The 27,048-nt window shown below is 50.5% G+C and overlaps 1 protein-coding gene across 2 annotated transcripts; it reads right to left on the bottom strand.

Annotated features, from left to right (window-relative positions):
• Positions 1–1,798: 1,798 nt before the first annotated feature.
• Positions 1,799–23,087, bottom strand: TADA2A (transcriptional adaptor 2A). Of its 2 annotated transcripts, none has more exons than XM_030962913.1 (16): positions 23,041–23,087; positions 21,731–21,992; positions 20,976–21,082; positions 20,722–20,781; positions 20,082–20,173; positions 19,288–19,445; positions 17,958–18,046; positions 16,896–16,968; positions 11,916–11,979; positions 10,518–10,561; positions 9,907–10,017; positions 8,560–8,631; positions 7,765–7,897; positions 6,924–6,967; positions 4,560–4,633; positions 1,799–3,274 (listed from the first exon to the last, which is right to left on the bottom strand). In XM_030962913.1, the coding sequence occupies exons 2-16, from the start codon at positions 21,753–21,755 to the stop codon at positions 3,089–3,091; spliced, it is 1,332 nt and encodes a 443-aa protein (XP_030818773.1). In that variant the 5' UTR covers positions 21,756–21,992; positions 23,041–23,087; the 3' UTR covers positions 1,799–3,088. The 2 variants fall into 2 exon arrangements, with proteins under 2 accessions (XP_030818773.1, XP_030818775.1); XM_030962915.1 differs by having other exon boundaries at positions 21,731–21,967; positions 23,041–23,081.
• Between the last annotated feature and the right edge of the window lie 3,961 nt (positions 23,088–27,048).

The following is a 27,048-nucleotide window of genomic DNA, read 5'->3' as shown; positions in this document are numbered from 1 at the left end:
GGCTGGGGCACTGACCTGGCCTGGCAGCTCAGCCTCCCCAGGGCACTCTCTGCTCCCTCTCCATCGCAGCCTGCACAGCACTGCCTGTCCCCTGGGCAGCTGAGTTGGGGCTGGCCCGTCCCAGGGACCCCAGACACTCCAGACATGCCCTGGGAGCTGGGCCTGGAGGTGCTGTGGCAGTGTCTGCCCCTCCAGCACTGCATGAGGTTCTCTGAGCTCCCATCCCTTCCCATTTCTCTGCCACTGGCGCCTGGTTCATACAACATTGACTTTCCAGACAGGCTTTGCAAAAGAAATGAGATGTTGGTGATTGTACAGAGAGCTCAGGAGATTCCAGGGGGCACTCCCTGGAGCAAAGGGCGCTCACAATCCTTGCTTGTGGCCATGGAGAGCCTGTGGTGGGGCAGGCATTGCCCAACAGCTCTCACTGTGCTTGACCCCATCTCTGTGCTCCTCATGCTCTTCCTACTCCTTGTTGGGTTCCACATGGTCCCGACCCAGCTCTGCCAGGTGTGACAGCACCCAGCTGGGATGTGTGGCCAGGCTGTGGTTCCCCTGTGGAAGTGTGTTCAGCTCCCTGCGCAGCAGCCAGGTGGGAAGAGGCTCAGTGGGCTGGGCGCTGCAGGAATTGGTGAGCCTGGTGATGCTGATGGGCTCAGTCCCAGCACTGTCCAGCGGCTCCAGCCACAGGGAGGGCTGTGGGAATGTGCTTTCTCCACAGTCACTAATAAATCCATGCTGGCTTTTCCTGGAAGGTCACCCAGCCAGTTTGCTGGAAGGCCAGAGATCACTATGGGGCATCACCACGTGGATTTTTCCCTTTTCCCCTCTCATCAGGATGGCAGCCTGGGGTTTCTCTAACCGCTGCTCAAAAGCTGCTGCTCCAGCATGGTGTTTTCTCCCAAGGAGGTGGTTTAGGTTTCACAGGCCCCTCCCGATGGGAATTTGAGCAGGCACTAAAACTAGGGCTCCTTGTGTGCCGCTGTTATCGGCGTTATCTGCTCCGTGGGGAGCAGGAGCCGCTGCTGGGGCGGGAGGAGCCCCCGGGAGCTGCTCCAGGCAGCCCCCACCCCCTGGGCTGAGTCACAGCGGGCCCAGCGTTTGCTGCTGGGGTGACGGCAGCTGTGAGTCCCAAAAAAAGCCCCCAGCACTGATGCTTTAATGACAGGCGGATAACACAGCCCCGGGAAGACTCATTCCGTGCATAGCTCAGTGCTGTGACTAAGCTGGAGCAGCCGCAGCCTCCCCGCCTCACCCCGGCCCTGGTGTCACCAATCCTGCAGGTCCCACCGGCCCAGAGTGCCCATCTCCAGCCTGCTTCCATATTTAATGTTCCATGGCCACCTGAGTCTGTAATTAAGGATCTGCATCCCCCAGCTGTGAGCCTGGAGTGCAGAGAGGGCTGGTGTTCCCCAGCCCCCCAAACCAACCCCAGAATGGTTCCAGTGCCCTCGGCCCCTTTACTGCCTTTGGGTGCAAGTCACCCAAAAGAAAGGCAGTAATTGGCTGTTAATTGTTAAAAGACAAGTGGGAAAAACATTGCCAAGGTTTTACAGCTTACTGTGCCCTTTCCCTTGGCATCCCCAGTCTCAATTTCTGGACTTTAATCTCCAACATGTCGTTTATTACTGCTGCTTTTCTTTAAACAGTAATATTTGCTAGGAAATGCAGTGGTTGCATCCCTACGGCCGCTGCTGGGGTTTATCTCCTCTCTCCTGGTGAGGAGCTGATGGATATAGATCCAGGCAGCTGTGTGACCTTTACAGTTTCACTCGAGTCTGGGGACGTGGATGTAAGATTGTTTCAAGTCATTTTGATTTTATTACAAACCAAAATACTTCACATTCAATGGCACCTCATGTCCACAGGATAATTACTCTTGGGGAACAAACAACAACCCGAACCTCAACACCTTAGCCAGGTACTGGTGCAGCTGTAGCTCAGTTAGGCTGTTCCAAGAGATCCCAAACTTGGGAGAATCCAACACCCCACCTGCTCTGGCTCCCGGCTTTCCTGTGGGACATTATTCCAGCATTACACCTTAGCAGGAAGCTGCCTGACAAACAATTCACTGTTCAATAAACACACAAGCTGCACCTGCAGAGAGCCATCTTCATCATCCAGCTGACTGCCAAATCCCAACGTTTGGTGCTGAAGCTCCTGGATCAGCTCCTGGATCAGCTGATGGCACGGGGGCTATGTTTGAGCCGTGACTTGTGGCACCTCCTCAGGCATGTCACTGGTAATGCTGAGGGAATAAAACCCCACAAACAGGAGCTTCTTCACTCCTTTTTTGTGGGAGAACATCAGGATCCCGAGCACCTTTTTATTCCTGTTCCCAATAGCTGCAGTGGCTGTAGCTTCCAGCCTTCCCAAGGAGCAGAAGACTGAAATTGAGGGATTATATTTAACCTGACACCCCCAAATCACGGGGGGAGCAGGATCCAAGCTCCTTGGTTTGTGCAGAGCCCTCCTGCTGGGATATGTGCTAATACCACATAAAAGTAACAACTGTTGAGGAGCTTCCCTGCCATGTCCTTTCCCATCCTTTATCACAATTAAGTTAAAAAGACTGGACCACTGCAAGCTCTATTTTTACACCCTCGGGCACGTGCTGTCGCCTCTGAGAGCTGCTGCTGATTTAGGAAGGAACACGAGGAGGGAGGGACTGCATTTCTATACCCTGTACTGCAAAAAGTGTGGCTGTGTCCTTATTCTTTGTCAGCAGCAGCACAGAGGCACCGTGATGCTCTCTGCAGCCACGGGAGGTGTGAGGAATGAATGCCCATTCACGTTTAACATCAGCTTCTATGGCACATGATCCTTCCCAGCGCTGCGAGGCAGAGGAATCCTGACAACAGCAGAGTCAAAAGGAACCCAGACAAATGTCAGCATTCATGCAATTTAACAAAGCTCCCTACTTGTTTTTACAAAAAAAGAAAAAAAAGAGGAAAAAAAAAGCCCCGAAAGGTTTTAAACAAAAGGAAATGTCCTTCATTCAACACTGGTAAAATCTTTCAGTGCTGTCAAAGCGACTTCAAAGCTTTCTCCACATCTGCCTGCTCCAGCCAAGCACTGCTGCCTGTCCTCAGGCCTTTGTGATGTACCCTTCTCTGATCAGGAAGTCATAGATTTTCCTGGTTTTGTTCACATCAATCTTGATGAGGGCTCGAGCCTGCGCCAGTCTCAGGCCTCCCTGTTTGTTGCACTCGTTCACTAAAGCAGCTTTATACTCCAAATAGGCTCCAGGGACCAGCCTCACCATCTGACAGAGCTGCAAGACAAAAGGTGAAGTTAATAAACACCAACACTTGTCATGTTCTCCCATTCCCAGAGCCCTGCTGGGGGAGGAGCACGGGGAGTATTTTCCTGAGAACACTTCCAGTGTTTCCTTGCACAGGGCAGGCACACGGGAATGCTGTTTGGATCCACAGGTAGGGAGGGGAGGAGCCTGCTGGCTGCTGCATTCACAAACATTCCTGATGGAAAAATAAAGGAGGAGGATGAAAGCAAGCCCTGGGCTGGCAGGAGCACAGCTCTGAGTGTGTCCTGTGTGGGCGTTGCTCCTTCCCAAGCCCGGGAAGCACACATGCCACACTTGGAAGCAGCAACTGGGCTGGCTGGCTGGGAGCCAGGGAGGGCATCTGGCTGCTAATCCCCTGCAGACTCAGGCTCTAATACCTTCTACAAAAGCAGCTCCCCCTCCACAAGTCTGGCATGGAAGCTGTGCAGGGAAGGCATTCCGTGGTTGGAAGTCTGGTAAGGAATGGCTGTGCACAGCCCCTGAGCTGTTTGGCTGCACAGCTCCTGCTCAGCTCCCAAATTCCAGCTGCCTTCCAGGAGCATGGCATTGCTCCTGCTGGAGAAACTGTCTGTCTCCTCCCTTTAATAAGGAAATGCTTCATGCTCATTCCTCACGGATAGGAAATTGCAGAATTCCTCAGCCCTCAGACTTTCTGTCTCAGCTGACCAGGAAATCAGATTCCACACACACACTGATGTCCTGCCACCATTATTCCCGTGCTGAATGGAGCAGAAATGCCAGTTCCACCAAAGCCAGGAGCTGATTCCCAATGCTGCCAGCTCCAGCCAAGGGAAACATGCACGGAGGGGAGGCTGAGGTACAGCTGAGCTTCCTGGGCACTGCAACCCGCCTGGGGCAGCCTAAGGACACCTCAGGATTTCTATGAAGAAATAATAATCTCTTATTTCAATATTGTTCACTGAGTTAGAGGACAGGCCTGCACTGGGCTGAAAAACAACCAGCGTTCATTAAGAAAAATTAAGCCCTGTGCTTCAGCCCAGCCTCACAGAGCAGGCAGGGAGATGGACGTGGCAACAGCACCAAATAACACCCTGGTGCTGTGCTCCTTTCTCTGCTACATCAGCCACTTTGTGCTGTATGTGTAGCACAGGAGATGAACTGGAAACCCTGAATGATTTCTGTGAGAAAGGAAGAGCAGTCAGGGCCTGTGACTGAGGTGACATTCACTGCTCCCCAGGCGTGGTGTGGAGACACAGATGATGGAGATGATCCTTCCATCCTCTCCTCTCCTCACCTCCTTCTCCTTCTCGTTGAGCTTCTCGGTGCCCGGCAGGCCGGTGAGGTTCAGCGGTGGGGCACTCCTTCTGCCTGGGGATGGGGAAGGAAAAGCTCCATCAGAAAAGCCCTGTCAGAACCAGAGCATCCTGGGCTGGCTGCTCCTGGGCTCTGCCAGGGGATGGGGAGGAAAAGCTCCATCAGAAAAGCCCTGTCAGAACCAGAGCATCCTGGGCTGGCTGCTCCTGGGCTCTGCCAGGGAGGCAGCCCAACGCAGCTGGAGCCAGGTGTTTACACACAGGGTTAGTCAGGGCTCAGCAGAAAGCTCTGCTGATGCCACAAAAGGTTTGGTTTTGCAATTTGAATGTTGCATGAGACTCGTGAGCTGTTGGTTTTTGGGAGGAACTGCAAGACAAAAGCTTTGTGTCAGACTGGCATCAGGCATGGCTCAGCTGGGCTGAGCCTCCTGACTGTCCCAGCTGCAGGGAGGGTGTGCCAGGTGTGCTGAAACCAGCACCTTGTAAGGATGAGGAGACTTTTTATTGCTGTGATTAAGCCAATTTCTCTCTGGCATTACTGACAGCTTCATGAGGCAGAGTTCTCTTCAAATGCCTGTAAATACCATGCAGGTATTGCAAGGCAAATGCAGTTTGGGGATTGATGTTTTTTGGTCTGTCAGGATGAACAGTTCTAAAGGAATATTTATCACAAGCTCATCTGGTGTTTATCACTTTCACTGTTGTTTCTATATTATTATATAAACAACAGTTATAAGTTATTGTTTACTTTGCTGTTACCTGGCACAGCCTAAACTTTCACAAGGGCTCTCTGCTTGCAGAAATATTTTTTTTCTAATAGCTGTTTTGGGGTTTTTTTTTTGCAACTTGCAGAGTTCAGGACAAAGTTTGGGTTATTTATTCACATCGAAAAAAGTCTCTCACCCTGTGCTGTGGGCTGCATATTTAGCACTGTTAGAGATAGGTGTCTATCCCAGGATAACTCCCCAAATTTGGCGAAGTGATGAGACCTTGGGAAATGTGCAAAAAAAATTTTGTTTTTCCCAAGGATCCTGCCCTGGCCAGGTCCTGCCCTGGCACTGGGAAGTGTCTGTGTCTCCTGGGCATCTGCAGGAACAGAAGGCATCTGGCTGGGTGTGAGGAGCTGAGCACAGGGAGCTGGGGGACTGGGGAGAAGCTGGAGTGTGAGTCTGTGGGAGGTGTAAAGGAAGTTATTTCTCAGCACTGCTCCCCCTTCCCATGGCATGGGGCCACTGTGCTAGGAGGGACATGACAGAATTCAGTTTTACTCTTTTATAAACCCAGAAAATACCACACACACACACACAAACTACATTAAATAAAACATATCAAGGCTGCAAAGTCAAGAGCTTAGAATCTAGAAGTGAAGCATTAATTTGCCCTCTTGTATATTCAGAATGATGCAGCCTTTAATTAGAGCCACGTGGCAGCTCTTCCCCAGCATCCCTGGGCAGGATGTTTGCTTAATTAGCAACTCTATGGTATTCTGTTTGGGTTTTGTTCCACATGTGATGCTGCTTGTAAACACTGTGAGCTATCACAGCTCCACAGGCAACACAACTCCCTCCATGGGACACTGGATCCTTGACTAACAAGGAAGTTCATCCCTCATTGCAGACCTTCAGCTGGAAGACACTGTCCTCCCTTCATGGACTCTGAGATACACAAAGCTGTTTTTTAATCCAAAATACCAGATCTTAGCAACCACCAAACAGGTTCAGAACAGTCTGTAGTGCCCTGACTCACTGCTTGGCATCCTGACCCAAATTTACCAGGAAGAAATGAGGAAGAACATATAAACCCAGTGTCCACCTCTGAGAGTTTGATTCAAGTGGTTTAACAGCATCCACATAAAAAACTGGGTGTAGGGACAGAGCCAAAGCCATTTTGCCTGGCAACATTTAACAACCTTGTAGTAAAACTTTATCCCAGCCTCACTCACCCCATGACCTCAACAAATGGGATGGGAATTTATTTAAGTCTTGTTCATGAGGACCTTGACTGACCCCTGAATCTGTCCTGACTGGGCACTGGAAGAAGATGGGGTCCTCTTGGTGGAAAAGCCCTTGATTTATGCTTACAGACTGTGAAAAATCTTTTGTTTCCTTCCTTGCTAATGTAGCTTTAGGATGGGTTTTGACCTCTAGTCAGAAAAATCTAGAAATTCAGCAAAAAATCCTGCAGGATATGTGAGTGGAATGACTTGCAGATTGATGTGATGTTGACTTAAGCAGTGCTTAACCATGAGGCTTGAGGACTGACACGTTGGCACTCAAGAAAAAGAGTCAGAAAAAGGCTGTCAGAGAAATATCCCTGGGTTTTGGCAGACATCATCTAACACTTACCTGTAGTTGAAGGAACTGGTACCGTGGGAGTCAGGCCAGAATCACTGCAAAGAAAGGAAATTTTCAAATTGCCTTCATGTTTTTTTAAGAATAACTGCATGTGTTGGCCCTGAAAGTGCTTCTTCCACAACTTGCAATAATTATACAATTCAACTTGCATAACCCAGGCCCTGACTAGGTGTCAACAGGATTTATAAATATTTAGTGTTCCCACATTGAAAAATATGCCTGAAACCTGTTAAAAAACCCAACAAAGAAATGTGGAGGGGCACACAATTAAAAATGCAGTGGGGATTGAGTGGGGAAATTCCAAACCATCTCCTGCACACAGGATGCACTTCCTTTACGTTTGCTCCTTAAATCCAAGTGCTCATGCAGGGTGATGACACATTAATGATGCTGCTACATCTAAAATAATCTGAAATATTTCAGGCATCAGCTGTACCCTCATTAATATCCATAAAGAGCTCATTTCCCTCTGTGACTTTATGAACAGCAGCTCAGTTCCTGAAATATAAATTTGAGAAAACTGAGGGGTTTGAGTCCCTCCTTTGCCTGCACTCAACAAGCACTATTGCTGTCACCCACCCTTCTGCCCTTCTCAACTCTGCAGGCTGCTCCCACTTTGATAAACTGGGAATGGATTCGTTACTATCAGGCAGGAAAACGTGTTGGATGCAAACTGAATCAAGAATCCCAGGAAGGTTTGGGTTGGAAGGGACCCCGAAGCTCATCGCTCCCAGGGGCAGGGACACCTCCCAGTGCAGCAGGCTGCCCCAAAGCCCCTGGCGGCTGGATGGGGCAGTGCCAGGCTGGGGCAGGCTCCCTGGGCAGTGCTTACATGTCTGCCTGGCGGCTGAGCCACTGCTGGCAGGCGCTGCTGTCCTGGATGTACTGCAGCACCTCCGAGAGCATCGTGCGCTTCAGCCGCTCCTCGTCCCGGCTCTTCTTCAGCTGCTCGTAGGTCCGGGCACCTGTGGCACACACACAGCCTGCCCTCACCGCCTGCCTCATCCCAAAACACTCCACACTGGCTTGCCCCTGCTTCAGGGGATTTGGGGAAGGTCAGGAGCCTACCCCCAAAACACAAGCCTTGTCCTGCTCCAGGAGATTTTGGGAAGGTCTCTGCCCCTGGCCCAGCCTCTGCTGTTCTCCCTCGTGGTGACCACTTGGCACCAGAAGGGATCAGATTCCACCCTGCACCCTTCCCCTGTTAGTTTCAGGCCAAAACCAAACAAAAAAGGCTTCCATGATCTAATTCCAGGATAAACCAGGCCATTTTGTTACGTGGAGGTCTTAGGCCTCTCTCCAGATATCACAGGTGTCGACAGGTAGTGAAAGTGTCCCAGGATAAAGCCCTGAGACCACTGTGCCATGACACAAATATGTTTAAAAGAAGCTTTTGCAAAGTGCTGCTCAGAGCAGAGCTGAGTTAGACACTGCGATCTCCAGGCTGATGGCTCAGATCAGCTCTAAACCAGCCCAGCTGGACTGTGCATCATTGCTGAAGCCTTGCTCAGCTCCAGAGCCTCTCTGAACTAAGTGCCTTTTTATTCAACACATCCTGGATGTTGTAAAATCATCCTTCCCTTCCTTGATGGATGGGAATGGGCTGAATAATGCATCAGGTACTTACTGCAGAAATTGGTGATTCCTGCTGCTCGGTATTCCTGGAGTCTCTTTATTTCCCTGCGCAGCTCAAATTCCACTGTCGGACCCCACGAGGTGGCAGGAGGGAAAACCAAAAAAGCAAAAGTGGGTCACTGGGGTGGACTGGGAACGTGGCTCTTTGTTATCTGCCTGCACAGCTCAGCTCTGAGCACACAAACCACAGCCAGGGTTACCCTCCCTCCACAGGATCTCAATATCTCTCTGTCCCCATGCTCCTTGGTCACAGATTTCAGCTGGTTTCTAGAATTTCTGTGCTCTGAAAAGGCATTTTCTCTTCATGCTTTGATAGTCCCTTTGCCATACCCTAGACAAGGCAAATAACAACAATGTGGGACTTCTAGAAGGCATTTCAATAGCTTTGAGGAACTGCTCCAGCCAGGCTCCTTATACATCAAATATTCTCTTGGAACTATGATTTTCCTAGCTGGGCCTTCCAAAATTTTTCCTCGCAGACAATTTTTTTCTTGCAGTCAGGAAGACGAAATTATGAAATGTTTCTTTTGCTCAGAGATATTTCCTGTCTGTTGCTTTCATCAGCTGCCTTCCAGCACTGCTCAGTTTTACAGGGAGCAAGTTTCCTTGTGAATTTATTTCCTGCTGCTGCTCAGGAGACCTGTGGAGTGCCTGTACCTGCCAGGTTCACCTGAGGATCTGCAGCCACTACAACAACAAAACCAGGTTCCATGCAGGACTCATGACTTTGCAGGATCATGCTTTTGGTATTTCACACTGGGTGTCCTGAAAACACGGGCACAACTTGGTAAATGCTTTATTCTTTCTAATGAGCAACAACTGTCCCAGTTTAAGTCACAGAATGAAGCAGGATGTGGTGACTGGGACTGGAATCTGCCTAAATGCAGGCTATGGGATGATTCAGGGATGGAACAATGCCTCTCCCCTAAGGTAAGGACATAATGACCACTGCACTATGTAATTATGTGACATTAAGTACTTTAACGTGTGTCTTTCAAAGAATTCACTTTGCTGCCAGCTCCCAATCTCTCCACACAGACATAATATGGGGATTTTATTCTTCCCCTGATACAGAGTCCCAGTAAATAAACAGAGCTCTTCAGATAAAAAAATATTACCTCTGCCACATGACCAGAATGTTCAGTCAGCTGCAAACTCAAACAAAGAGCTCGGACACAGTTTAGTGGAAAAACCCCACTGGCTGCTCATTCAATACATCAAACCACAGATGCATTTGTTTTCCTGAGGTGGTTAGAAGGGGGAGGAGGAGGAGCAGGAGCACCTCCTGCCCCAGGACAGGGCTGTGTGGGGAGCAGGGCTGCAGCCCCTCCCGACTCACGCGCGTGGCTCTCGATGAACTTGTCGTGCTCCAGGGGCCCCAGGATCCGGGCAAACCTCCTCATGGTCTCGTACAGCTCCTGCACCTCCTTGGGGTAACGCCTTTCCAGCACTGCAGGGACAAAGTGCCACATGTCACCAGCCCTGCTGCCAGGGGAAAACACCTCTGGGGGGGCTGCTGTGAGCCCCAGCCTGGGATTGACTAAAAATCCACATTTTGGCCTTTTTGGTGCCACAGCTACAAACTGCTGAGTAAAAAGCAACACAAGTTACAGCCCTTAAAGTCCTTAAGGCATAAAGGGTGATATTTAAATGTTGCTCAGTCATTTCTCACAAGAGTGAGGTGCACTTTGGCCTGGGTTTCACCTTCCCCCTTTTCCCCACTCAGCAGAGCCCAAAGTGCTTCTGAAGAGCAATTCTGAGGCAAGAACTAAAACACTGGGCTGGGAGTAGTTAGAAGCAGACAGCTGGAAACAGCTGGGGCAGGAAATCTGCTGGAATTTAGAACATCTGAATATGTTCCAGTATGAACAAACCACACTGGTGACCTGGAAGTGGTGAATGTGTGAAGTTTTGCCACTTTGAAGTCAAGTAGTTACACCTGATACTCACTCTGAAATTTTCTGAGGTTGATCAGGCCATGATCTCTTATAATTCTGGAAATGAAAGAAAATTATATTAATAAAGGCCATTACTCCTGCATTGCCTCACAAACACAAAGGCTTCAGAAGAAACTTTGATTTAGACCATCAGAGGAGTCTAAAACTAAACATGAATGAAATTTCCATAAGCCCTGGGCTGGCTGGAATGGAAACATGATGCAGTGTGTCTTTAATCAGGGTAAATTCTGGACAGTGGTGTGCATTAGCACTGGGCACAAAGGGAGCTGCAATCACTTTAAAGGCTGGAAATTGCTTCTTTAGGCACACATTTCACATCTACAGCATCTTATAACTTGTCCTTCCAAAATCAGAGGTAATGAATGTCTCATGAACATCATTTCCAGCCTCAGAGAGAGACAAACTTCCCTCTGCTAAAGCACAGGGTAGAGCTGGACTGTAAATGCCACCACTGGCACAGGAGAAAGGCATTTTTCCATGGCAGCCTGGGTTTCAGGGAGGTGATGGAGGTAACTCTGGGCTTGAACTGCTCCTGCTGGGATCAGGGAAGGAGCAGAGGGAAAGCAGGTGCCTGACAAATCCCTTTGTCACCGGGGTGAGCAGTGCCACGTGCTCATTGCTCTGTGCTGACTCCGCTTTGGAAAATAAAATACCACAGAGCTGGGCTGGCAAGGGCAGCCCAGGACCTGCTCTGTACAATCCATGACATTTCCTCTGCTGTGCACAAAACCTTCCTGTCCCGTGCAGAGTCACCTTTCTGACAGTGGCATCTGTGACTTCTGTGTCACTTTCCAGATTCCTGTCCCATCCTGCTGTTGAAACTTCACAAAACCTGACACTCCATAACCACAAGAGTTATGGAGAGCCCTGCAGCACTTTCCTTCAGTATGACAAGATTGATCATCGTGGAAATTGCACCACATAAATACTTTTTATTTATGAATTATAAAGAACCAGGTCAATCCTTGCTGTCACTCAGCAGAACTGTGGAGTTTTATGAGAAGGACTGGAGCAGCCTCACTTCAAACCACTAATCCTTCCAGTATGGAGTAATCCAGCAAGACATAATTTTAAATATTGAACAAAGTACTTCAAAGTTATAATAAAACTTAATTTAATTAATAGATTGAGTCATTCTAGAACACTGTCAAATGAGTTGAATAAATTATTCAAGCCCACGTCAGCAATTGAGTTATATCTTCAGTATGGAAAACTAACTTAGGGACCACTAGGATTTAAAAATAACGATGCAAATATTTCTGGGGGAAAAGTGGGGGTCCAGCAATCAGTCACAGTCTGGCAGGATTTTTTTGCAGCAGGAAATTCATGATGTGTAATCCATCAGCATTGCACAGGGAAGGGAACACACAGCGACTGCTTCAAAACTCACTTTTTCCGTCTCTGTCTCTCCTTTAACCTGGAATGATAGATATCTACAACTGCAATCTTCAGAGCTGCAAAACACAAAGATTAAAGAATTCATAAGCAATCACTGCAGGAGGCTGAATTTCAAGCTTTTATGTTCACATTAGGCTGAAATGGTTTAAAAATCCTGAGGCAATTTTACAGGGGCGTCAGCTCAGTGCAGCCCTTGCTACCTGGGGAAGGTTTCCTTTGCTTCCTCCTGCCAAATTCATCACTGTAAATACACTCATGTCAACATGAAGCTGGGCAGGCCCTGGGAACTCCTCTCCTCCTCCTTCTTGGACTGTTCTGCTATCTGCAAATATTTGTTCCCTCATCCATGCAATAGCCAAGTGTTCCTTCTCCTGAGGTGTCATCTTTGGGCAAAGGTGTTTGCCCAGAACAGGGAACCCCAAAAAGCAGACACAGCTCTCACTGTGGGCACTCAAAGCAGCCTTTGCTGCAGTTGTTAAAGACATCTGGAAGATTCCAGCTTGTTAACTTCCAAACTTACCTGTCTGCCAGGAGAACAAAGCATAGTTCAGGACAATGTGAAGAAGCCCAGGAAAAAGCCATGCTCATTAGGAATCACATCCTTCCCCAAATCAAACCTGCCTGAGCCACTCACACAGCCTGCAGCTCCTTTTTCCTGCAGCCATTAGCTTAATAAACATTTTTTTGGGGTAAATTCTTGAAAGACAAGATAAAGAGACACCTATCACCTTCCCTTCCCTTGCTCTGTTGGATAACACACAAATTCTAGGTCATTAAACGAGTTAGACGTGGCTGATTTTTAATGGTTTTAAAAAAATTTATGTTAATAATTTCCATGTGCTCTCAGAAGGAAGAGGCTCAAGGCTTGGCAGTGGTTTGGAGGTTGGGACACAACAACCAGATTTTGGGAAAAGGGGAACTGGGGTGGCCCAAGGGGGGCAGAACCCAGGATCCATTTCTCTCAGCAGTTACACAAAACGAGCAAAACTGATAGTGGCAGTTTATTGATTGTACTCTCAGATTAATAATTAATAATGCAATTAAGAAGTGTGGTTCTGTGTCTATCTTAAATATGTATGTAGGTGTAAACACCAGGAAGCCCCAGCCTCTGGGAAATGCATCCCTGCATCCCTCTGGGTAATCAAATTTCATAGAAACAGGGACAAAGCCCAGAGGCTGTGGGGATTCAGGAGCTTGATCCAACAACAAACCCTTCAGTTTGTCCCAAATTGCTCTGACATTAATCTGAGTAAAGGATTCTGTATGAGCTAGGAGGAGTGCTGCAATATTCCTCCTTGTTTTTCCAAATTTCTTGCATTTTCCAGCATCATTGTGTATTTTCACAGGGAGGGATTTAAGTTTCCTAATTTAAGAACAAGCAGAGACAGCAAATTCTCCTTCGTGCTAAAATGTGGGGACGAGAAATTGGGAATGCAGCAAGTGAAACATGAATGAAATCCATTAGGAAGGGCTGGAATTGGAGCCAATTTACAGAAAATATTTTTGTAGTTTTGAAACCCTCTGCAAGCTCAGCCAACTTGTTATTTTCTGGGGTTTGTGTGGGCAGAACCTAATAAGTACATGCAGAAACTGCACTGGAGAACCTCTATAAATATCACAAGTAATTATGCACCTCTAACCATGGAGTTTTGATGCTTTCACCTGGGTGCACAATATTCTAAAGAAATGATGATCAGCTGGGGAGAGGAAGGAACAAATGAAGGGAAAAAATGGAGTTTCTGCTCCCAGAGAAATGAGTATTTCTGCCACAAGCCCTTCTGGAGGGGCTTTTGTTTTTAACAGGCAGACTCAGGCAGGACAGGCATTACCAAGTGTGGAATGCATGAATAACTCTGAGTGCTCCAGTGCCCCTCAGAGCATGGAAATGAGACAGGAGATGCTGGGGGAATGGCAATGATCTGCCTGTGCCTCTCCCATGGGTTCTGCAGGGAGGCAGCTGTTTGTGCTGCTGCTGCGAGATAATGCAAGCTGACCCCGTGCTCAGCGTCCACTCTGGCCTCTGATAAAGCTCTGATAAGGCTCTGAAGGCCCCACTGATAGGCAGCAATTCAAGGCTCCTTCCTCCATTCAAAAAAAACCTAAAAAATCCAAATATTTTGGTTTCTCCAGAGTGTGCCCAAAACAGTTTCTTTGCTTCACTTGGTGTGCAGGAAAGTTTGTGGAACACTCATGAGTGAGAGCTTTGTTCCATGGAGAGAACCTGCCTTGGCAGGAGAGGCCCAGATAATGGGGAGAATGCAAACTAACCCCAGCAGCAGCCTGTGGGACTGGGCTGGGGAGGAGCTGAAGGGCTGCAGCTCAAATTCAGGCACCCTGGAGCACAGCAGGACCGTGGCAAGCAGTGAAATCTGCCTCTGGAGCGTGGCAGAGCTTGCACAGCACAGCAAACACTGTCAGGAAGGACATGGAGCTTGCAGCTTAACTCCACATTTCCCTGCCAGTCGCAGCCCATTTCCACTCACTTCTAAATCAGCAATCACTTTGCAGTGTTAGAAGTGAAAAATCATTTACATGAGAAGGGGGGGAGGGAAAAAAGCTGGGAAAAAGATAAATTACCAACGTTCTAATTCAGCCTGATGAAAACTTGTAGTTCATGAAATATTCAAGCACTGTGGGCTGAGTTAGGCTTGTAACTGGTTGGTGCTTTTGATCTGTCCATTATGTTTTTGTGTAACTGCAATATGTATTTGCATGCCCTTACTGTACTGCCAGCACTGAACAAAAGAGAGCAGTTCCAGAATTGAACTGAGATGGGAGAGATTTCATACAAATTTTTGCCACCTCACTAATACCAAGAAGTGGCAGAATGATGTCTGTGACCTCCTGTGAGGTGGGGAGAGCTGCTACAGGTACAGGTTCTGTGATCCTCACAAAAGCTGCCTGGGAGCCTTCCCACCTTGTAATAAATAGCATTTTCTTGTGGGAATACCAAGAACTTGTTTAGAGTGACACAGGGAAATCTGACAGATAAAATACATGAGGTAAAGCTTTAAATATAAATATCACATAAAAGATATACATCAGAAAATACATCAAGCAGCTCAGATCCAGAACTTCTTAAAAAATAATTTTTACAAAATATTACAGAAAGCAGTGTGGGAGAAAGGGAAGAAAGGGAAATTCCACTGCAGTGGAAGCACAAATATTCCTGTGGGATGTGCAGCACTGAGCGCTGGTGCACCCAGAGAAGGAAAGAGAGACCACAGGAATTGTGCTGGGGTGTCCCAGGGCCCAGCCTGAGCGACATTGCAGAAAATGCAATATAAAAGTCATTTTCAAAAGTTAATCTTGAGCCCAGTGAGGTTTAACAGGAAAACAAACTGAGGATTTTCCTCCCCACCTGAGCCTTGGCTGTGAGGCCTCGTTTGGGGGGGGTTATGAAGTGTTCAACCCCTGTTGAACACATTTTTGTCCCATTTTTGTCCCATTTTTCACTTTCACCCAGGCTGTCTCACAGCCCGCTCTGCCCATCCCCAAGCTCAAATCTCCTTAAGCCACCCCTGCTCTCAGAGCCCCGTGCTGAGCATTTCCAGCCCGCTGGGCTCCTGCAGCTGGGCTGCAAAATTCTCCCAGGCAAAGTGGGCAGCTCCAAACCTGCAGCACAGCGAGCATGTGGCTCCTGCCTTTTGTTGTATTAAACAGCAGGAGCGAAAGATCTCACTCCAAATTCTTTAGAAAAGCACTCCTGCTCTCCCCAAGGAAAGGAAAGAAGCTGGCTGGACCCTGGGGCTCATTTCTGCCAGGTTTTCCCTCTGACATGGGCACATCTGGGACAGCTGTGGGGAGGCAATGCCAGAGTTCCTGGGCTAAGAGACCCAAAGTGCAGCTGGCCACGCTCCACAAGCTCTGCCAGGCACTTTGCACACTGCAGATCCCTGCCATCCCTTCCCAAACACTGGAGACAACTGAAGGGTGGAGCAGAGAACACCCAATGAAATTACCGAGCTAAAATATTGGACTGACGGGGGGAAGTATTTTTTCACACAACACGTAATTAAATTGTGAACTCCTAATTGGATTGTGGAAGTCCCTGGCGCAGGATGTGCAGGAGCACAGGCAGATCCAGCTCCAGCAGGGGTTAGCAGGGCTCCTGCAGGATGGGGGCTGGCAGGAGGGCAGTGCAAGGGAGTGCTGCAGAGCCCCCTTGTCTGAACGTGGGTCTGTAGGAGATTATTTTGCTTTTTCAGCTCACCAGCACCCAGCATAGGATAAAACAGCAGAGAGCTGGCAGGAGGAGTCCCTGCCACGGCCTCAAGCCAGTTTCCCCTCAATAGAAGCTGAAAGGGGAGAGGCTGACACAGGACTCAGGAGCTGCCCTGAGCCAGGGCAGTTTGCATTCCTAAAGCTCCTGCGTGCACTGCTCAACTTCAAACTGGCTTTTTTAACTTTGCCAAGCCTGTCTGTACGTAACAGGGATTTGTCTGGCTCCAAGGGATGCAAAGGCTTTAGCTCAGAACTGCCTGACACAGATGGCAGAATTCTGAGGCATAAACACAGGACTCCTAAACCCTGGGTGTACTTACAAACGTGGGGAGAAGCAGGATCTTCTCTCTGTGGATTAAAATGTCACTTCAATAATTCCTGTTATTGCATGTGATTAAGGCAGCATGCTCACAGAAACTCAGAGCAGGAACTGGGCTCATCAAATCATCTCCACAATAAAAGGAAGTTGTCACACACAGCTGATGCTGCTCTAACTCAGGGCATGCTGAACATATGAGAAATCACAGCTTTGAGTCCAACACTTTTAATGTGTTTCACATACACTGCACACCTCCTTGCTGCCTGCATTAACACCCACCCTGATGGATTTAATGCATTAAAAACCCAAACATGAAACCCCATACATTAAAAGTGTATGTTCCCTTTTGAAGTGTGTGCAGAAAGAAATGAAAGGCTGCACAGGCATCTGAAGCAGTTTTCAGCCTGGGTACAAAAATATGGCACTTACCATGCAAAATGTCTGAATCATCTTCTACAAAATCAATATCTCTCAAATCCCACTCAGCATAGTTGTCAAACTCCTGTGCAGAGGTGATTAATACAGGGTCACTAACGAGCACTGGAACATTGCCCCAGGTTTCAGAGCATGCAGGAGGACTGGGACAGAGACGTTCACCCAGACATGGGGCACAGGGACAGAGATGTTCACCCAGACCCAGGGCACGAGGCTCCATCCTGAGCAGCAAACAGCCCAGGGCAGCTTTGCCTGGGGGAAATGTGTGTAAATGCCCCCCCATGGCTGCAGCTGGAGCAGGATGTTGTGACAGGACACTGGGAATTAGCCAGCTCATGGGATGGAAATCAGGATGTCCTGAGCTGGAAGGGACTCACAAACATCCCCAAGTCCAGCTCCTGGCCTGGCTCAGGACACCCCCATGTGCCTGAGAGCCCTGGCTGGGATTTTTGGGGTGCTGATTCTGCTCAGAGACCCAAACCCAAGGCCCTGTGGGGCTGAACTCGTTCCTCCATGGACAGGAGCAGGAACTGGGGCCTTTTCCATGCCCAAAGCATAGAAAGCAATGCAGATCTCCCAGGTGATGTCTGGAGCAGGGTGTGTGCTCCCCTCAGGCAGGTGCCAGTGCTGGAGCTGATCCTTTGGCCCAGCAGCCAATTCCCAGCGCCCAGCAGGGCCACCCTGGCTGGACAGCTGGACAGATGGACAGCTGGACATCTGGTGGCAGCAGCAGGTCCTGCAGCCTCTGCTCCTGCCCTGCCTCTGCAGGCCACCAGCGCCACCTCGGGCACCGAAGGCCTCATTAACCCAGGGCTTTAATCACCAACATCTCACCTTGGGAGGGAGGATCAGAGAGCAGCTCCCTGCTCCTCAAACCACACCACAGGGCCGAGAGCCTCCCTCACCCTGTGCCCTCCTCTGCTGCTTCTACACGAACAGCAAGGACAGGCAGGGCCCAACAGGGCTGTGCGAGCTGAGCCTGCGCCCAGCAGCAAATGCAAAATGATGAGAGGATAAAATAAATGTAAAATTAAATGGGAGGAGAGTGTTTCTTACCTCAACAAAGTCAGCTCTGGCTGGCATGTAGCCAGCCATGTCCCTGGAGAGCAGGGAGTCAAAGGTGGGCCGTGGGGGATCATCAGCAGCTGCAAAAAACAAAGGTTTCCAGCTGTTGAGTGGGGCTTGAGATCTGCTTTTAAGGATCTGTAAATAGGTGTTTATTTTGCAGGAAAAGTGGGAATAATTAGCGGAAGAAAAATACCCTGATTGGGTTTTTATTCAGTGTTGTAGTCAGGAAAGACAGAGTTCATCCAGAGAAAAATGCAGCAATCTGAGATCTTCGTAGTATTCTCAAGAGTGAAACACAAATTCAAGGTAATAAACAGGTAATAAAATGTAAACTTTGCATTTTGGAGCTCAGCATCCCCCTGTAAAGCTCAGCAGACCCCTGGGGCTCAGCGTGCAGGCTCCTTTAGTTAATAGCAGCAGGAGTGTTAAATCTGCCTCCTTCTGGGGGCCATTGGCAGGGCTGCCATGAAAGGCAGAGAACTCCCAGTTCTACAGCCCTGCCCAGCTGAGGAGCTCGGTGCTTTACAGACAATAACAGTCTGGGGCTCACCAGGCAGGAGCTGAGCTTTGTGTGTCCCACGGCACTGATAAAGCAGGCTGAGGCACAGGGAGTTTGTCTTGGCCCAGAGCACATAAAAATATCAATAACAGCCAGGGACAGAGCCAGAATTGCCCAGTTCCTACTGTTCAGCTCTAACCACTTCACTGGGAAATGTAAAGCTGCAGACAGGCAGCAAGTGCCTGGCCCAGGGAGGCTGGGGAGCTCTGGAATGAGCAGCTGCCAGACTGGGGGAATGCTAAAGATGTGAAATGCAAGGAAAACTGAGAATTTGTGAACTTGCTGCAGACTTTTTTAACAGGCAGCTTTCAAGGGAGAGGTGTGAAATCAGCATAGCTGAAAGGAGTGATTTTCTGACAAATTAAATCAGCACTCAGGCCTGGGACAGGGTGTGTGCACAGAAATGTGCACAGGAGCAGAGGGAATGCTGCAAGGCAGAAATCCCTGCTCAGCTCCCTTTGCTGGGCAGGGTGAGAAGCACAGTGGGATCTCAACTGAGGGACACACCTGAAGGAGCTTTGGGGTGGGATAAAACATCCAAAACTTCTGCTGGGGGGATTTCTGTGTGCTCTGGCTGTGGAGGAACTTCTGCTTGTGAGACCCTGATGTTTGTGTCAGCTCCTGTTTCCTGCCTTGTGTGTCTGGTACACCCAGGAATCCATGCAGTGTGAAGGGAACCCAGCTGCTGACACCCCCAGAGCAGCTCTCAGCCCAGGTTATCCCCTGGCAATGAGGGCACACGGGATCTGGGGTACTCACAGTGGAAGGGAATGGCTGTCTCGTGGTGCTGAGCCTCCTCTGCCTGCCTCAGCTTCAGCAGCGTGGAGGCAAACAGGGGGTTGTTGATGAAGTGTTTCATGTAGTGCTTCTCACACTCCTCCTTGGATTTGGTGCACATCTGGCTGGCCACGTCCTGCCTGGAGTGGGGAGAGGGGGAGGCATCGTGTGAACAACACAGAAATGTTGTTTTGTTTTTTTTTTTTTAATTTCTCCAGTGGGAAAAGGTGATTTAGGACCAGAGATTGGTTGTGTGCAGAGAACTGGCCTGTGATGGTGTCTGAACTCACACTCTCAACACCAACACTCACATGTTGGTGCCAGGGAATGTTTTTGGGTGCCCATGAACAAAGCAATTCACTGTTTTCATATGAGAAACCCTCTGGCTGATGGAATGTGCCACGTCTTTAACAGGCTTGAAATTTACTGATGTTATTGGAGAGCTTTTTACACATTTTACTGACTGCAGGTAATGGCAAACTCTGTAACCAGCTGTCAATCCTATTTCTGACAGCAACGTGCACCTCAGAGCTCTCAGCTCTGCTTCTGTGAATTCTGGGGTTCTGAATAATAACTATTTTTAATAAAGGAGGAGACAGGCAACTCATGAAAGCAGGATCTGATACTCCAGGCCTCCTTTAGCTGCTGAATTAGTGCCTCACCCACAATAAGTCACTGAACAATGTGCACTGATGAACTCCACAGTGAGATCCAGGGAAAAGAAAGGAAAAACTGCCCATCAGTGGCTGAGATTGGCTGAAGCACAGAACTCTCACCAGTTCCCAAATCCACAGTCCATCACAGCTTCCAGGAGAGACATCTCCTCCTGAGCTGTCCAGTTGGGGTCCAGCACAGGGAAATCAGATGTCTGGGGAAGAAAAAAGAACAAACTGTGATCCTGTGTTCCAACCCACCTCAGAAAGGGCAAAGAAGTTCTGAACCACAGCGTGACACAGACAGAGATAATTCTGGCTGCTTTAAACTTCCACAAAACCTGATTGAATAATTATTGGATTACTCAGGGCATCAACCACAGCAAATCCTGGAACATGTTGTGTCTCCCAGCTGTAATTGCACAATGTTGTACCATGAAACACAGAAAAATTACTGGAGACTTTGAGAATTATTAATTTGGAGGAAGAAGAAACAGCCTAGAGAAACAGAAGCCAATGTGCCTGGTTAAGGGACTGTCAGTCCAGTGGGGTGCATTGTGCACAACAAAAAGATGCAGCTGGAAATGACTCCACTACTCCACTCTGTTCCAGGTGGGTATTTTTCTTTTTTTTAATAGTTTAAAACCTCTGAATCAAAGGATTGCATCTTCTTTCAGTGCAATACGAGTAAGCAAGGGTCCCTCACCCCTGGGGAGCTGTGAGAGCCCAGACTGAGCAGGTGCTATCCAAAAGGAATATTTACCATTATCTCATAAGTGTGATCACTTTGGTGCTTCTTGTACTCAAATCCTCGGGTGAAACACTGCAGAACAAAAGACCAGAACCGTGTTACTTCTGCCCTGAAAACATTTTCACTGGTCCCTTTTTTCAACTCCCATGCTCTGCCCACCTAGCCACGTCTCAATGCTCCCCTTTGTCACTCCCCTGTCCCTGCAGAGAGCAGCCCGTGGTGGCCCTGGTGGCTCTGGCAGGGCAGTGGGAGCTGCTGGCACTCACCTGCAGGCACAGCAGGAAGGGAGGGGGCCCACACTCAGCACACTTCACGTAGGGCTCCGTCAGGTACGAGGAGCAGCCCCGGCACGGGGGCTTGTCAAAAGGGTCACCTGGCAAAAGCAGAGGGAACCTCCTGTCACACCAGCACTGTCACACAATCAAGGACAGCCCCTCAATCCCCCTGGGCCCAGCCCCTGCAGCTGAGGGGTCGTGTGGGCCCAGATTCTATGGGTTTTAAATGAACTCAATTGTGCAACAAAATTAATAGGAGTGTCAGGTTATAATGGCTTCAGACTCAAAGAGAGCAGGGTTAGATTGGATTGAAATTGGGAAGAAATCCTTCCCTGGGAGGGTGGGGAGGCCCTGGCACAGCTGTGGCTGCCCCTGGATCCCTGGCAGTGTCCAAGGCCAGGCTGGATGGAGCTTGGAGCAGCAGGGACAGTGGCAGGTGTCCCTGCCCATGGCAGGGGGTGGAATGGGATGGGCTTTAAGGTTCCTTCCAACCCAAACCAGTCTGTGGCTCTGTGATCCTGATTTTTCCCAAGGAAATGGATTTGAACCAGCTCAATTATAAGGAGAGAAGAATCAGACAAAACTCACACTGAATCATTTGTGCGAGCACTAAAGCACGTCCCCAAAGTGCCACATTCACTCATTTTTTGAGCACTTTCAGGGATGGTGACTCCAAAATCCCACTGCTCCAAGAAATCCCGGCACCATCAGGTTTTTCCTGAGCAGATTTACGTGATGGCACTTACTGCTGAAGGAGGCCAGGCGCTCCATCCCTGCCCTGGTGCTGGCTGTGCTCCCTGGGGTGAACCTGGCTGGCACAAGCACCCACAGCGTGAGCCTGGTCCCCAACTGTGGATCCCAAAGGGAATTCTGCCTCCCCACAGCGCTCGTGGTGTGATCCTCCCGGGAAGCCCTGAGCAGCAGGCAGAAGGGCTTCAGCAGCCTTCAGGCCCCATCCACAGGGATCAGAGTCCCCTCTCTGGCTGTGGGGAGAAATCCAGCATGGACCTGTGAATTGATGGGGGTGCAACCCCAAAGTGAGGGTTCAGGGGAATGGATGTGTGAGAGTTATGCAAGGAAGTGCTCTGCACCTCTCAGAAGCACTTCCCATATCCCACTGCCCCTATCCCAGTTCTCAATCCCCCATATCCCAATCCCCACTCCCCACATCCCACTCTCCCATACCCCAATCCCCGCTCAGCCATATTCCAATCCCAACTCCCCATATCCCAGTCCCCGCTCCCCCACATCCCAACTCCCATTCCCCATATCTCAATTTCCACTCCCCATATCCCAGTTCCCACTCCCATAACCCCATGCCCATATTCCCACATTCCCATATCCCCATTCCCATATCCCCATATCCCCATATTCCCATATCCCCATCCCCATATTCCCATATCCCCATATCCCCATACCCCCATATCCCCATACCCATACCCATACCCCCATATCCCCATCCCCATTCCCCATATCCCCGTATCCCCATTCCCCATACCCCCATATCCCCATATCCCCATCCCCATATCCCCATCCCCATATCCCCATACCCATACCCATACCCCCATATCCCCATCCCCATTCCCCATATCCCCATATCCCCATACCCCCATACCCCCATATCCCCATATCCCCATCCCCATATCCCCATATCCCCATATCCCCATCCCCCATATCCCCATATCCCCATCCCCATATCCCCATCCCCATATCCCCATATCCCCATATCCCCATCCCCATATCCCCATCCCCACATCCCCATTCCCCATATCCCCACATCCCCATATTCCCTCCTGCCCCCCTCTCCCCATCACCGCCAGCCGCCCGCCCCCCGCCCGGCCCCGCCCCCCCTCCGCGGCCCCCGCCCCCTCCGGCCCCGCCGCGGCCCGCGAGGCTCCGTGAGAAGCGCGCGCGCTCCCGCCACCGCGCTCCCCGCGCCCCCCGCCGCCCGAACCGCGCTCTCCGCGCTCCCCCGGCCCTGCCCGGCCCTGCCCGGTCCCGGTGCGGCCCGCCGGGGGCGGCGGGAGGAGCCGGGGCTGCCGGGGCCGCCTCTCACCTCGCTCGGGGCGGCGGGTCGGGCCCGCGCGCGTGCCCGGCCGTGCGCACGCGCCGGGGCGGGGCGCGCGCCCCTGGCGGAACCCGGCGCGCGCCGCAGGCCCCGCCCCGCGCCGCCCCTCACGGGGCCTGAGGGAGCCGGGCCCGGCCGGGACCCCGGGGCCGGGACAGCGGGAGCGGGGCTGGGCAGGGACCGGGGCTGGGCAGGGACCGTGGGTCACACCGCGGCACCGGCAGAGGCCGTGCCAGCCCGGTGTCCCGCGGGGAACTGCCCTGGGCCCCTCTGACCGCCCGGGAGAGCCCCGCGCTCCTCCCACGGTCACCGGAGCAGCTGCCCCCGGCTCAGGCGGGGTTCGGCCTTCGGGGCCGGCCCGGCAGCTCTTGAGGCGGGAAGGAGTGGTTTTTATGGGAAAGGGCTGCCGTGGCACTGTGAATGGCCTTGTGAAGCAGGGACGGGTGGAGCGGCCCTGTGGGGGATTAGAACAGAGAGAATCCCGGAGTGGTTTGGGTAAGGAACCTTCAGGATCACCCAGTGCCGCCCTGCCATGGCATGGACACCTTCCACTGGCCCGGGGGGCTCCAACCCCCGTCCAGGCTGGCCTGGGACGCTGCCAGGGATGTGGAGCCTGTGCCAGGCCTGCCCACCCTCACAGGGCACAGCTCCTTCCCAATATTCCATCTAACCCTGCCCTCTGGCAGTCTGAACCATTCCTCCCTCTCCATCTCTGCTCCTTGTCTGAACTATTTACCAGCAAGACTAAAAACTCTGGCAACTATTTCCTTTTCCTTTTGAGTGTGAGAAATTATGGGAAAAAATTTAGAATTTGGGAGAGGCAAAGTGTGGAATGTCAATGAAATGTTTATTGCTTCTGCTAACAGGTTTTTCCTGCATCTGGGAATTAGGACTCTGGGTGGTTAAAGGAAGGAATCAGCCTGTGGGGATCTGGTTCCTGCTCTTCCCAGGAAAGGTGATGGATCTGCAAGGTAAAAATGCTGTCCTGAAGCCTGCAGCTTTCCGTGGACTTGAGATATTTCAGTGTTGAGGGTCTTCCTATTATGCCTCTGGCATGGGAGTGAAAAAATATTCATAAAGAATATTAAAAATCCGTGGAGTCTTAGAGCTTTCTCCAAAGGGTCTCAGCTCAACTCCCAACCTCTTTGTCCCTCCAGTTGCACTCCAGGAAGATCCAGGTGGATGCTCTGGAATGATTTAAGTGCTCACACGCTGCTACTCGGAGGTTTTAGTGAGTGAGGTCACTTTCATTTGCTATTTGGAATTACCTGCTGATAATTTCTGCTCCCCTGCAGCCCAGTGCAGGAGTGCAGGCTGAGCCCCAGGTGAACCACAAGAGTTTTGGGGCAGTGTGCCCAGCAAACCCAGAGGCCACACACAGAAATCAGGGGAAGCATTTTCAGCCTCTCCCTGCTGTCGGTGGGATCTCGGCGCTGTTGGGAGGAGGTTTTGTGGCGTTTTCTGCCTCGGACACACGGTGGCGATGGAAATCACATTTTCTTGCAAAGCTTCAGGCTTTGGAGTGCTCGCTAACCACACGTGTGTGTCCCCCAGCATGGAAGGATGAAATATTTCTGTTCAATCCTAGATAAACGCCGACATTTCAATTGGCTGAGGCTCCAGAGAACCCAGAACGGTTTCTCATGAGCATTGATATTACTTAAATCAAGATGTTTGTGTTAAAAACAAGAGCCAGTGGAGCCTCGAGGGCTGGTGTTTGGCTTTAAAGAGTGATCTGACCTTTCTCTCTGTTCCTTGGCTGCCAGGACACGTGTGGTGCCAGGCTGGCAGTGTCACCGACCCCTCACCCGGGCTGATCTGGGCTGTGTTTGCACTGGGGCTGTCACCAGAGCCTGGTCAGGAGAGGTGGAACCAGCACTTGGCGTCACGAGCGGTAAAAACATTTCCCCTGTGTGTTTTGGAGTTTGTTAACTCAGGCTAAACTTCCTTTTTTTGAGAGAGCAGAGTGGCACGAGTTCCCAGTGCACATGCTTGGAAGTCATGGAATGAGAGTAAATAACTGTGCCCAGTTTTGGAGCAGGACAGGGAAAGGGTGTCAGGTGCATTTACCATTCCCATATCCCTATATATGGGATATATCCCTCCTCCAAAGCAGAACGTGGTTATGATTCAAACATTTAAAAGAAAACCATTGCAAAGTGTGTCTGAACCCTGTGACACAAAACACTGATTATTCCTGCCCAGACTTGAATCCCAGGATTGTTATGTTGGAAAAGACCTCCCAGATTGAGTCCAGCCTGGCTTGTCACCCAGCCCAGAGCACTGAATGCCACATCCAGGCATGGGGACCCCTCCACTGTCACCAGTTTAATTCCATGGAATCTCCTGAGTTGGAAGGGACCCACAAGGATCAGCCTCACCGTCCCCCAGCTGATTGTCCCACGTGCCCTCAGCCTCTCCTCACATGCCTTCCCCTCCAAACCCTCCACCATCTTCATAGCCCAAAAAATAACAATTTTTTTATTTTATTTCCTTGCAAATCCAAATCCACGCTGGGTTTTTAAGGTTAATGTCTTTAACTTTCTCTTTTCCACGTGTTCATGCCTCTGTGTGCCCTTGACTGGAGGAGTTGCTGCAGGATTTCAGAGTGTGAAGCAATCCCTCCCCCAGCAGTGTTTGGACAGCGTTTGGAGCTGGCTGGATGTGCTGGGCTGGGCAGGCAGAGTGCAGGTGCAGGTTTTAGCAGGCCTGGAGCTCTGGGAGCAGCAGCCAGGATGAACTCAGAGCCTGTTGTAATCTCTGGTTTGGTAAGTTCTGTATGTAGTTATTATCAGTGATTTGGGACCAGCCCCTCAGCAAGCCAAGCACTCCCCCTCACTCCTGCAGCACTTGGGATTTAGCACTGAGAGGATTAACCAACACCAAAACCCTTCTCTTTAGCTCCTCCATGAAATACTCACTGAGAGGAGGATTCTTTGTGGGAAAGACACATCTATAGCTATGCATTTATGTCTACAGAGGTATAAATAAAAGTGTCCATGCCCAGATTTTCCAGATTTAGTCCAATGGATGTGAGAATATGCTCTGTTCCCTCAATAATTTTATTAACTACAAGCCACCAAATTGGATTTTCTGGGTATTTCTTGCCTGCAGTGGGCACTCATCCCATGATGTGCAGTTTTCTGCAGTCTCACACCTTCTAACCACCGCCTTGGTGGAAATTACTTGTATTTGGGAGCAGTGGATCCCACTTCTGTGCAGATCCTCGGGCACCTGCAGCAGGATCAGCCTGCACAGCTCACCAGATCCAGCAGCATTAGCATCTAAACGCGTGTTACTCATTCCATCTGAATTTCAGCAACCCTGTAAAGGCGCAGACTTCAAATAAAACACAAAATGTGAAAAAAAGAGAAGAGGGGTAGTTATTTAAACCATTGTCTGTCAGCAGAACAAGCAGCTGAAGGTCAGAGCCAGGCAGGAGAGACGCTGGCAGCGCCTGGCCCTGCTCGGCTGTGTCCCCAGCACCTGTTATCAGCCCTGTCCTCCCTGCCTGTGCCAAGGCGGGGACAGGGCAGCGTCCCCGAGCCACGCGGGCCCCTCGTGCACAGGGACAGCCTGGGGACTGCTGCTCCCTCCCACTCATGGGGGAACGTGTTCCCTCCCTGCTGCAGGAGGGTCACAGCAGAGCACAGGGCAGCAGGCTGCTCCTGACCATGCTGCAGTCAGGACACTCCACACCCCCGCACACCATCACCTGCACAGCAAAGAAGTTTTTCCACATGTTCAGGTGGAGCTTTGTGTGCATCAGTCCCTGCCTGTGTTCCCTTGTGCTGTTGCTGGGCACCACCGAGAGGAACCTGCTCCAGCTGGGCTCTCCCACCATGGACACCGATGGGCACTGGAGAGGTCACTTCGGTCACCTCGTGTCGAGGCCGAGCAGGCCCAGCCCTCTCGGCCTTCCCTTGCAGGAACGATGCTCCCACTGCCCCAGGGGCTGTCCCAGGGTCCCGGCTGCCCCGGGGGTCCTGGCTGTCC

Source organism: Camarhynchus parvulus, chromosome 19 (genome assembly GCF_901933205.1).
Source record: "Camarhynchus parvulus chromosome 19, STF_HiC, whole genome shotgun sequence".
Taxonomy (NCBI): domain Eukaryota; kingdom Metazoa; phylum Chordata; class Aves; order Passeriformes; family Thraupidae; genus Camarhynchus; species Camarhynchus parvulus.
This window is presented reverse-complemented; position numbering and strand designations above follow the sequence as displayed.

Bases quoted from the DNA above. Each gene is read 5' to 3' on its own strand.
- TADA2A (XM_030962913.1), bottom strand. From the start codon at position 21,755: ATGGAGCGCCTGGCCTCCTTCAGCA. The intron at 20,782-20,975 runs GTGAGTGCCAGC...TTTGTTCTGCAG, and splicing joins CCTTCCTGCTGTGCCTGCAG to TGTTTCACCCGAGGATTTGA. The intron at 20,174-20,721 runs GTAAATATTCCT...TTTCTTCCCCAG, and splicing joins ATCACACTTATGAGATAATG to ACATCTGATTTCCCTGTGCT.